Genomic DNA, 12,861 nt, shown 5'->3' with positions numbered 1-12,861 from the left:
TCATGTGATTCAATAATCATAAATGAGGAAAAAAGAAAGAAAATTTTCAGAGACACTGTATAACTCCATATCAATCAAGAAGAACTCCTTAAAAAGCAGAATTGGCCAAAGGGAAAAGGAGGTACAAAAGAGCTTTTACAGCAGAGGGAAATGTGGAGAGGGCTGGCAAACAACTCTTGAACCTTACCCTCGTTAGAATTGGCTCAAAGAAAGAATAACACACACTCAGTGGAGTATAGAAATCTATCTTACCTTACAGAAAAATAAGAGAAGCAGATAAAGGAAGGTGTCGGAGACTGATAGAAAGAAGAGTGGATTGGGGGAAGTAGTGATCAGAAGCAAAACACTTTTTTTAATAGTATTTTTTGTAATTATATGTAAATACAATCTTTAGCATTCATTTTTACAAAATGTTGCGTTCCAAACATTCTCCCTCCATCCCTCCCTTACCTTCCCCTCTTTCTAGAATGGTAAATAGTTTGATATTGGTTATGTATGTGTAATCATGCAGAATATATTTCCATATTAGTCACAGTTGGAAAAGAAAAAACAGATGAAAAGGAAAAAAATGTGAAAAAAGTGAAAATAAGTATGCTTTCATCTGCATTCAGAGTCCATCATTTTTCATGTCAAGGCAGGTAACGTTTTCATCTTGGGTCCTTGGTCCTTTTCTTGGATCTTTGTGTTGCTGAGAAGAGCTAAGTCACTCATATTTGATCATCATGCAGTGTTGCTGATCCTGTGTACACTGTTTTCCTGGTTCTGCTCATTTCAGTCTGCCTCAGTTCGTACAAGTCTTTCCTGGTTTTTCTGAAATCTGCCTGCTCATCGTTTCTTTTTTTTTTTTAATTTATTTATTTTTAATTTTTAACATTCAGTTCCACAAGCTTTTGTGTTTTAAATTTTCTCCACCTCCCTCCCCCGCCCAAGACAGTGTGCAATCTGATATATACTGTACATATACATTCTACATATACATTCATATTAAACATATTTTCACATTAGTCATGTTGTAAATAAGAATTAGAACCAATGGGGTGAACCATGAGAAAGAAGAAATAAACCAAAACCAAAAGAGAGAGCAGATAGTCTGCTTCAGTCTACATTCAGACTCTGTAGTTCTTTCTGTGGATGTGGATAGCATTTTCCATCATGGACCTTTTTGGAGTTGTCTTAGAACCTTGCATTGCTGAGAAGAGCTGCGTCTGTCAAAGTTAGTCATCAAACAGCCCGGCTGTAACTTTGTACGGTGTTCTCCTGGTTCCGCTCGCCTCACTCAGCATCCGTTCATACAGGTTTCCAGGTTTTTCTGAAGTCTTCCTGCTCATCATTTCTTATAGCACAGTAGTACTCATTGCATTCACATACCACAACTTGTATTCTTATAAATTTGACTTGATTCCGTATATATTTGAGAAATGAGGCCTTCACCAGAGACACTCGCTATAAAGATTGTAGCTTTCTGCTTTCCTTCTTATCTTGGTTGCTTTGGTTTTGTTTGTACAAAAGCTTTTAAAATTTAATATAATCAAAATGATCTGTTTTACATTTTGTATTGTTCTCTGCTTCTTGTTTGGTCATGAATTCTTCCCTTCTCTATAGATCTGACAGGTAGACTCTTCCTTGCTCTTCTAATTTGCTTTTGGTGTCACCCTTTGTGTCTAAATCATGTACCCATCTGACCCTATCTTGGTATATGGTGCAAGATGTTGGTCTACACCTAGTTTGTGCCTTATTGTTTTCCAGTTTTCCCAAGCAGTTTTTGTCCAATAGTTCTTATCCCAGATGTTGCAGTCTTTGGGTTTATCAAACACTAGATTCTTCTTGTTTCTTCTTGTAACTCACTTAAATTCTCCTTTAAGAATTTGGATGGGGGGGCAGAGCCAAGATGATGGAATAGAAAGATGCACCTACGCTACCTCCAAACCCACAGCCCATAAAATATCTGTAAAAAAGATTCTGGAGCAACAAATCCTGGAGCAGCAGAAGCCACAGAACAATGGAGCAGACGAGATTTCTGTTCCAGAGAGACCTGACACGAAAGGTCCATCGCGCCCTGGACCCGGGAGCCCAGCCCAGCCCTGCCGTGGCTGTGGGGCACCAAGAGGAGCAGATCCGAGCAGGCTTCAGGGACAGAATCTCCAGCAGCCGCGTGGGTCCCTACACCCACAGGCGCCAGGGGTGAGTGAGAGAGTCTTTTTGGGCGGCCAACAGGGGAGTGGGGTGTCCCCGTGGCTGGGGCCCCCTTGGGAGGCAGCAGTGGAGGCGGGAGCAGACCAGGGCGCCCCAAGCAGGCAGGAGCCCGGATCCATTGTTGAAGGTCTCTGCATAAACCCCCTGAGGGAACTGAGCCAGTGAGACGGCCCTGCCCCCACCTGAGCACCTGAACTTAATCTCACACTGAATAGCAGCCCCGCCCCCACCAAAAGCCTGAGGCTGCGAAGCAGCATTTGAGTCTCAGACCCCAAGCTCTGGCTGGGCAGATCTGGAGGCCAAGTGGGTGTGAAGAGATTATTCAGAAGTCAAGTCACTGGCTGGGAAAATGCCCAGAAAAGGGAAAAGAAATAAGACTATAGAAGGTTACTTTCTTGGTGAACAGGTATTCCCTCCCTTCCTTTCTTATGAGGAAGAACAATGCTTACCATCAGGGAAAGACACAGAAGTCAAGGCTTCTGTACCCCAGCCCACTCAATGGGCTCAGGCCATGGAAGAGCTCAAAAAGGATTTTGAAAATCAAGTTAGAGAGGTGGAGGAAAAACTGGGAAGAGAAATGAGAGACATGCAGGTAAAGCATGAACATCAGGTCAGCACCCTGCTAAAGGAGACCCAAAAAAATGCTGAAGAAAATAACACCTTGAAAAATAGGCTAACTCAATTGGCAAAAGAGGTTCAAAAAGCCAATGAGGAGAAGAATGCTTTCAAAAGCAGAATTAGCCAAATGGAAAAGGAGCCTCAAAAGCTCACTGAAGAAAATAGTTCTTTCAAAATTAGAATGGAACAGATGGAGGCCAATGACTTTATGAGAAACCAAGAAATCACAAAACAAAACCAAAAGAATGAAAAAATGGAAGATAATGTGAAATATCTCATTGGAAAAACAACTGAACTGGAAAATAGATCCAGGAGAGACAATTTAAAAATTATGGGACTACCTGAAAGCCATGATCCAAAAAAGAGCCTAGACATCATCTTTCATGAAATTATCAAGGAAAACTGCCCTGAGATTCTAGAACCAGAGGGCAAAATAAATATTCAAGGAATCCACAGATCACCTCCTGAAAGAGATCCAAAAAGAGAAACTCCTAGGAACATTGTGGCCAAATTCCAGAGTTCCCAGGTCAAGGAGAAAATATTGCAAGCAGCTAGAAAGAAACAATTCAAGTATTGTGGAAATACAATCAGGATAACACAAGATCTAGCAGCTTCTACATTAAGGGATTGAAGGGCATGGAATAGGATATTCCAGAAGTCAAAGGAACTAGGACTAAAACCAAGAATTACCTACCCAGCAAAACTGAGTATAATACTTCAGGGGAAAAAATGGTCTTTCAATGAAATAGAGGACTTTCAAGCATTCTTGATGAAAAGACCAGAGTTGAAAAGAAAATTTGACTTTCAAACACAGGAATGAAGAGAAGCATGAAAAGGTAAACAGCAAAGAGAAGTCTTAAGGGACTTGCTGAAGTTGAACTGTTTACATTCCTACATGGAAAGACAATATTTGTAACTCTTGAAACTATTCAGTATCTGGGTACTGGGTGGGATTACACACGCACACATGCACACACACACACACACACACACACACACACACATAGTAACAGAGTGCACAGAGTGAATTGAAGAGGATGGGATCATATCTTAAAAAAATGAAATCAAACAGTGAGAGAGAAATATATTGGGAGGAGAAAGGGAGAAATGGAATGGGGCAAATTATCTCTCATAAAAGAGGCAAGCAAAAGACTTATTAGTGGAGGGATAAAGAGGGGAGGTGAGAGAAAAACATGAAGTTTACTGTCATCACATGCCACTAAAGGAAGGAATAAAATACACACTTATTTTGGTATGAAAACCTATCTTACAATACAGGAAAGTGGGGGATAAGGGGATAAGCAGGGTGGGAGGATGATGGAAGGGAGGGCAATGGGAGGAGGGAGCAATTTGAGGTCAACACTCATGGGGAGGGACAGGATCAAAAGAGAATAGAAGTAATGGGGGACAGGATAGGATGGAGGGAAATATAGTTAGTCTTATATAACACGACTATTATGGAAGTCATTTGCAAAACTACACAGATTTGGCCTATATTGAATTGCTTGCCCTCCAAAGGGAAGGGGTGGGGAGGGAGGGAGGAAGAGAAGTTGGAACTCAAAGTGTTAGGATCAACTGTCTAGTACTGCTCTTGCCACTCGGAAATATGAAATACAGGTAAAGGGGTATAGAAAGTTATTTGGCCTTATAGGACAAAAGAGAAGATGGAGACAAGGGCAGAGAGGGATGATAGAAGAGAGAGCAGATTGGTGATAAGGGTAATTAGAATGCTCGGTGTTTTGGGGTGGGGGGAGGGGACAAAAGGGGAGAAAATTTGGAACCCAAAATTTTGTGAAAATGAATGTTAAAAGTTAAATAAATAAATTAAAAAAAAATTTGGATGCAATACTACTTGGTGTATATATGTTTAATATTAATATTACTTCATTGTCTATGGCACTTTTTTAGCAAGACATAGTTTCCTTATCTTTTAATTAGGTCTATTTTTGCTTTTACTTTGTCTGAGATCAGGATTGCTACCCTGCTTTTTTTTTTTTTTAACTTAAGCTGAAGCATAATAGATTCTCTTCCAGTCCCTTACCTTTACTCTGTATGTTTCTCTGCTTCACATGCGTTTCTTGTAAATAACATATTGTAGGATTCTGGCTTTTCATCCACTCTGCTATCCATTTCCATTTTGTGGAAGAATTCATCCCATTCACATTCACAGTTTAAATTGTTAACTGTGTATCTTTCTCGTTATTTTTGAGAGAGAGGTGAGACTGTCTTGCAACCTCTCATTCTCCCATCTTTCTGGAAGTTTTCAGCGTATTTAATCTTATTCTGTCTTAATTGGATATATAGAATAACTGATCTTTATCTTCCTGAAAGGTAAACCTATCTGTATATCATTCTGACAGAATGGCTTTTTTAAAAATAGCAACTATGCAGACAGGATAGTGACACATACAGGTAATAATCCCCTAGTTGTCTATAGAGCGAACAGAAATTAAGAAAAAAATAATCAGTCAAGATGGTGGCAAACATGGGCTTGAGAGTAAAAGTCCCTTGAAATTTCCTGCTGTTGGAAGAACTTGAGAAAGGTTAGAAAGGAGTAGAAGGTGGGGCAGTTAGCTAGGTTCTTGAAGATGATAAAGATAAGACACTTATAAGATGGACCAGAATGATTCTTGGGCTTCCAGGAAGTGTTTATGAAAACTGAATATATCCTAAATATCCAGAAGTACCGCCTCCCCATCCTCCTTTGTAAGATTTATAGTAAAAATTAATATGAATATAGTAAATAGTTCTGATGGAGTGATGAACTCAAGCCATAGCCATGCTAGCAAAATGGCAGAATTCACAAAGCATCAAAATGATTCTGCAAGAGCTTTGATGTCTAATGATGTCTATAGATAATATGAAGCTGAGCTACCTGAAGGATAGTGTTACAGCAATTAATTTGTAAAAATCTTCCCCCTTTATTTAGTTTTCAGCTGCCTTAATTTTCCAGAGTAGTAAATTTTCTGGATGTATCTTGTAGACCTTAAAGTACTGGAAAGAAAGTTCGTGAAAGCAATTTATCTTAAGATACTGTAAATGACACCAATTTTTTATTTGAAACACGTTGTGCCGTAACATATAATCTTGTCATATATAACCATTGTTCACTTAGTTGAACTGCAGGTATCAAAAAAGACGATTTAAATTTCTTATTGTCGTCACTGGTGTGGCACATCTAATTCAACTGTGAAAAAAATATATGTGACAATCACCTTGCTGCTATATGTCCAGGAATTCCACCACTCTACCCCTACTTCTACTGCTTTGCAGTAGCATTCAAACACAGAGCCATTAATTAAAGTAGATACAAAAGTTTGAACTTCCACTATGATATGGGAAGCTTAATGGACTATTATTGAGGGTGTGTGCTAGCTAACCTGTTACTCCTCCCTTTGTAAAACAGTAGTAAAGGTTGACAATGCTGGTGTCTTTACTTTTATTATTAAATACCTTCCATTTTAAGTGGTGTCCCAGCAAGCCGATTTACTTCTCTACAACCTTTGGCCAAGTCATAGATTGTATCCCTCTCCCACCCACTCATCCATCCTCTCTTACGTAGGCCTTTGGTGAGGGATCCAGGGTTCTTTCAGTGTCTTTTCTCTCCCCCTCCTTTAACCATGGGTCCTTCCTAAAATTGCTCTTCCATTTTCAGTGATACTGTCACACTTCTGGCCAATAGCTAACCCAGGTAGAGTTGGAAGAAATCCCTGACTCCCTTTGCTTCTCATTTTTGGAACTACATTTAATCCTCACCAGCCTGGGACATGAATTATCTAACCTGTTTACATACCAGGATCACCCCCTGCACTAGCCCCACTATGCCAGGCGCTGGCAGTAGTCAGTATTTTTAGCTCAACTTTTGATACAGTGATACGTGCAGTCATTTCCCAGGGTTGCTCAGATCTGCCGGCTTAGCAGAGACTTTGGCTGCCTGAAGATTCCCTAAGCATACGCTCCGCCTGAAAGAATTGGACTTGTCCTTGAAAACTGAGGAAATGTGACTTGACAAGCAGTGCACTCACTTAGGTGTGCCTGAGCTTAATATCAGATCTGGAGTTCGATGACAGGAACAAAGCCTTCTGTGTTCTCTTTGAATTTAGCGTAGATTTAGGTTTTGGTCCTCCTTCCTTTCAAGCTTTCCAAAAAACATTTGAAAGGGAAAAAACCTGGGTGTGTTGCGGGTCCCAGAATTTGGTTGGCAGAGCTCCCTGGCAGATCATTGCCTTTTCTGATTCAGTCTTGGACCAGTAGAGGCTGCAGTGTGGATACAAGCCGAAATAAAAACAATTTATTGTGTCCTGAGGGTTTTTTTTTAATTCAGTATTTGTGTAAATCCACATTTTAAAGCAGCAGCTGTCAGGTCAGAAAAAAGAATTATTTCCATTAAAACTCTTTTGAGGAAAATATTTATTGTAAGGATTTCATATCCTTTGTAATTAAAGTTTAATATAACAGTATGCCATAAGCAGCCTTTTTATTGTCAGGTCATTGCCTGGTTTTAATGTAATAAAGTGTGTGTTACTGTTAAGAGGCTCCAGCCTTGTTCCTCTTAGAACTGCTCTGAGCTGTGGTCTTTAATGTCCTGGATGCTAGAGAGTCTTCTGTGCCTACTAGTTCATAACCTCCTCTGCCACGTGTTCAGTTTATGTAGGTTCTTCCAAATGTGTTTCCTCTAACCCCTGTATTTTCAGTCCTGATAAAACTTGTGGCCAAATAATGCAAACACTAGGGTAGTGGGAAAGGTTTCTTTCTCTCCTTGTCTCAGCAGCCCTGTCACTGCTCCGATTTGTTTGTGATAGATAGTATGCATTTCTTTCTGTTTAAAGTTGTGAGCCGTAGCTTCCCCCAAGTTGTTCACCTCTTGATGAAAGAAATTGATGGCTTTGCTGAATTAAGCCCCAGACCTGCTTATCTCATTGAATTTTAATTGTTTGAAATGAAACAGTTTTGACTTTGAAAAAACTGGAAATTTGATAACCAAATAAAGTTTACTGGGATAGTGAGTGAGGTGGTAGGTAGTTAAGAAGTTGCTGAAATTGCACAGACTGGACCCTGTTATTGTTAGGGATGACTGCCATTAATGTCTGGAAGGTGTTCCCCCATTCTCTTCGAAGTGTGTCTTTGATTTATTTGCTTTCCAAAAACTAGAGCGGTCTCATTGAGTATCTTCCTCTAAGAAGGAGGCTCCTGGGCCCCCCTCAGCCATGCAGTACCTGTCTTTAGAGTGAGCAAAGAAACTGCCACTGGAGAAGTGGGGTGGAATGGGATGGGATTCCTAAACAAGTCCCACAGGAAGAATGACTTGAGTTGCTGCAAAATAACTCTTATTCAGGCCATTGAAGTGAGGTCCTTTTAAGATAGGGCTAACATGACAAAAGTTGTTGGATTCTAGCATTTCCAAATGAAATAAAATATGGCTTCAACTACTTTTTTAAGGCCTAAAATTCTTTCTCTTGGTACTTTGCTGAGCCGTAGTGTAGGGATGCTGATCCTTCCTCTTGTCTCTTTTGTGTGCAGCCTGAGCCAGGTAGGGGAAAGAAGACAGATCAGCCCTTGGAAACAAATTCATTATCAGCACAGTTTAGAGGTTTAGGTGTTGGAAAAACAGACTTAAGTACAGTACGGAAGAGGTGGTGAACTTCATTCATGTCTGTGATTTCCAATGACATTCCATATTTTCATGTCCTCTAGTATGTATCCTTCCTGGTAGGATTTATTCAACCCAACTGAAATTTGCCTGAAATTCTGAAAATTGCCTTCAACAAAATCCTCATTTAGACTTGAAATGTGATTGTTTTCATTGCCCTGCCCTGCCTCCTCACCTTTTAGGGCGAGGGTTGGAGGCAAACAGTGCTGTACTTATTGATGAACTTTCTAGTCTGGTATACTTGATGGGCAGGATCAGAAAGGTTTGTGAAGACTTACGTCTAGCATCAGAGTAGAAATGTTATTTCAACCTTCCAAGCATCAAAGAACGCCTTCTGTGCCTGGCATGTTCATAGACTTCTTTGTCACATATTTGCTTGTTAGGTTCCCCTCTGACCCCTCTGTTGTCTGTCTTTACTCCTCATGCATAGTGATTACTCTGTAAATTGTCTGTATTTTAATCCAGTGGAATGCAGAAGTGACTTGGAAAATATAATTACTGGGAGTTTTTTTTGGGTGGGAGAAATCTTAGAAAATTGATCCCCTTGCCCATCAATTGGGAAATGACTGAGCAAGTTGTGGTATATGAATTTAATGGAATACTATTGTGCTGTAAGAAATGATGAGCAGGAAGACTTCAGAAAGGCCTGGAAGGATTTATGTGAACTGATTCTGAGTGAAAGAAGCAGAACCAGGAGAACTTTGTACACAGCAACAACCACAGGATGCAAGGAATTTTTCTGCTAGACCTAGCCCTTCACAGCAATGCAAGGACCTAAAAAATTCCCAGTGGACCTTTGAGGCAAAATGCCATCCACATCCAGAGAAAGAACCATGGAATTGGATCACAGAGAGAAACAGACCATTTTCTCTTGTGTTATGTTTTGTTTTATGGTTTCTCACATTCATTTTAACTTTTCTATGCAACATGACTAAGGTGAAAATGTATTTAATAGGAATGTATGTATAGAACCCATATAAGATTGTATATGGGAGGGAGTGGGAAAGAATGGAGGAAGGGGAGGGAGGGGAAACAATCTAAGATATATGGAAATGATTATAGAAAACTGAAAACAAATAAAATAATTTTAAAAAAAAAAAAAAAGAAAAAATTGATCCCCTTTGGTTGCTGGATCTGCTTTCCATCTTGTTACTTTGTTGGTCTAGATATAATCCACACTCTTAAATTGAAATCTCTTTGGAAGGGGAAAAAGAAGAATGTCTACACTGAAAAACAGTACTAAAGTTCCAAAATACATTTACTGTGAAAGAATTTGTAATCATTTCTTTTGATTCAAGTGAAATTTTTTTAAATTCACAAAAAAAACAGTCTTTTGAGTCACCTTTCAGGCATCTGTTTATTCAGCCTTGGGTGATAAGCATTTATATTTCTCATTGTCTTTACCTGCATGGTATGAAGCAGGTATTCACCTGCTTCAGCTGCTGGGAGCTGCATAGGGCATAAGGAGTGACTTGAGGCAACAGAGAGGTGAGAGAGGTCCTGATGAGGGTGTTGGTGATGTCTCAAGTACCTTTAGTCTTAGTAAGAAACTGTCTTACCTGCTTTCTCAGGTACTTTCCTTTCATTCAGATATTCAAATTGTTCTCCCCATTCCCCTCCAAAAAAAGGGGGGAACCTTTCAGCCTGTGTCTTTATGACCTTTTCAAGATGGACTTTATTTTTTTTTAAGTGAATAATTTTGTCTTGAGAATTTAATGAATGTTGAGATGATTAGAGGTATCTTGAAGTACCATAAAACAAAGTTTGGGAACCCAGAATTTGTATCTGGATAATGCATGCTCAGTAACAATACATAGATTTAAATGATTATTTTTCAGGAGGGAGTTGTTCTCTCTGCTGTGTGTAATTTTTGGCCTGTGAGTTTCTCCTACCTTTTACTGATTTGCTTTTTAGATATAATAGAAATTAGAGCCTCTTACACTTTTTTTTTTACTTAAACTCTACTTAGTTTAAGAATAAACTCCTGTAAGCATGACCATCATATCTTCCATTGGTGTGGTGCTCTGTGTGCTTCAGAGTGCTTTCATGTACCCTGTACTGTTACCTTATTATTCTTGGACAGATAGCTTTTAGCAGTCTACACAAGCATCACAAGTTATCTTTACAAGTTTTGAACCAAGAGTGAAATAGCGTGATGAAGTAACTGTTTTGGGAAAGACTATGAGAATTTATTTTCACTTTGGATTGGGGATCAAGAGAGACCTGCAAGTCCAGTATTTCCTCTGCTTTTTTACTGACTGTGTGACCTTGAACAGATCATTTGACGTTTGTGGGGCTCTCTTTTTCTTATCTGTAAAACGAGGCACTTGAACTAAATGCTGTCTCTTCCTTCTCTTAATAGTCTTGATTGATTTGTCTGGAAATCTGTGATTGTAGGACACATCCTATCTGTTCATCACGGGCCCTGATGTGGTAAAGTCTGTCACCAATGAGGATGTCACCCAAGAAGAGCTTGGCGGTGCCAAGACACATACAACAATGTCAGGTGAGAAGGGCACCGTCATCCTTGTCAGCTAATGATTCTCTTTTAAAAAATTATTGAAGCACCTTTTGAAATGGATGATGAATATACTCTTTTAAAAAAGTATTTTCTGAGGATTTTCAGAAAAGATTTCCATGCTCCCGCAGTGGTAACATTTCTGACTCCAGAAACAGTGATGAGAGAGTGAGTAGGGGTGGCAGCAGTGGTAGTTGTTACTGGGTTTTTTTTTCTTTGTTACATTTGTTGGTTTTATTGTTAAAAGAACTAAGAAGTCATGGCTTCCCAGAGTTCACTGAAGGTTTGCACCCAATTAAAAACAGGAGGGCCCTTTGACACTTGAGAGGAGTTAAGAGACAGTTTTCAGTAACTTCTTCGGTGTTTACATGGTAGTTTTTAAAATACTAAAATCCCCAGAGAAATCTCTGCTAAGTAGTCAGACCAGTTCAAGTTTTACTCCCTACCTAGTAAAGGCTCAATACACCTATTACCAGGCTGTGGAAACGTGTGGGTGGTGTTTGAGAGCCTGTCCCTGCCCTTGTAGACATATCTGGAGACAGAGCCTCTTAGGTCATTGTTGCATCAGATGACCCTTCACCATAGTGCTGTAAATGCTATGTAGTACCAGGAGTGTGGAGGGAGACCGCAGAATCTTGGTTTACATCTCCCCTCTGTTACTTGGTGAACTCAGGCACCTCCCCTGTGAAATGAGGACCTTAGAAGTACAGAGGATGGGGAGGAGGCAGGAGGCAGGAGGAGAGAGAGCACCAGCTCTGTGCTAGGCGCTGTGCTGAGTACCAGATATTGTTATCTCAGTGGATCCTCATAACAATACTTCGAGGTTGGTATTGGTATTATCCCCAGGTATCTGCATTTTATAGTTGAGGAAACCGAGGTAAGCAGAGGTTCAGTGACTTGCCCCAGTTGTTTTTGTTTGCTGCTGTTCAGTTGTGTTCCAGCCCTACCTGACTTCATGGATGTTGTCCATGGGGTTTTCTTGGCAGAGACACTGGAGTTGTTGGCCATTTCTTTCTCCACTGTATCCCCATTTTACAGAAGAGGAACTGAATCAAAGAGGGGTTAAGTGATTTGCCCAGGGTCACACGGCTAGTAAATGTCTGAGACTGGATTTGAACTTGGCTCTTCCTGACTTCAGGCCCAGGCCTCTACCCACTGCTTTGCCAGCTTTCTTGCTAGACTGGGTGATCTTTGTGGGTCTTTCCAACTCTAAATCTTGTGATTTTGATCTTAAGGTCTTCCCACAGACTATCTGTTCTCCTTGTGGTGATAAATACAATATGGGGATTTTATATCTTGATTCAGATTGATTATTAAGCAGATTAGGTATGTGGAGTTAATAAAGTCAGGTCTCACTTAAATTTTTCCCAATAGCATTATTTAATCACAGACATTGAAAGGCATGAATGAGAGAAAAAGAAATGGGGTGGTTATATGACAAGAGGGAAAAATAACAAATTAATTTTCTGGGACCTTAATACTGCCACAATATTAAAAGAACCAAAGAAAGGCCTTTATCTTACTGGGTAGTTTCTTTACTGAGTGTTTATGGGAAAATAGGGATGAGAATTGCCTTGGAGGAACACACAATCTGCGTTGGTGGGTGCCATGCTCATACCACTGAAGTATTTAGTTTAGTCAAGTGTAATCAGAACAGCCTCAACTTGATAATGGACTTGCCTTTTAAAAATTACAGAACGTTACCACTTGATATTCTTTTAGTTTGATTTTTAAAATATAGCACCAAGTTGGCATGAAATAGATACAGCCAACCTTGTTCTTCCTGTTTCTAGTTTTTCCTTCTATAACCCACCTACCCTACAGCTATCAAAATAATCTTCATAAAGGACAAACTGACCAACTCCCTGTTCTGCTTAAGAAT

General features: G+C 39.8%; 1 protein-coding gene and 1 pseudogene across 2 annotated transcripts in view; both read left to right on the top strand.

Annotated features, from left to right (window-relative positions):
- Positions 1 to 12,861, top strand: part of PCCB (propionyl-CoA carboxylase subunit beta) — a 56,323-nt gene that overhangs the window by 18,829 nt on the left and 24,633 nt on the right. For both annotated transcript variants that reach the window (XM_072613589.1, XM_072613590.1), the window contains one exon: positions 10,859 to 10,967. In XM_072613589.1, coding sequence (XP_072469690.1) covers positions 10,859 to 10,967 — 109 coding nt within the window. The remainder of the gene's footprint in view (positions 1 to 10,858; positions 10,968 to 12,861) is intronic.
- On the top strand, positions 4,194 to 10,852 carry LOC140506423 (ubiquitin-conjugating enzyme E2 variant 1 pseudogene; annotated as a pseudogene).

This window comes from Notamacropus eugenii, chromosome 5, assembly GCF_028372415.1.
Source record: "Notamacropus eugenii isolate mMacEug1 chromosome 5, mMacEug1.pri_v2, whole genome shotgun sequence".
NCBI lineage: Eukaryota > Metazoa > Chordata > Mammalia > Diprotodontia > Macropodidae > Notamacropus > Notamacropus eugenii.
This window is presented reverse-complemented; position numbering and strand designations above follow the sequence as displayed.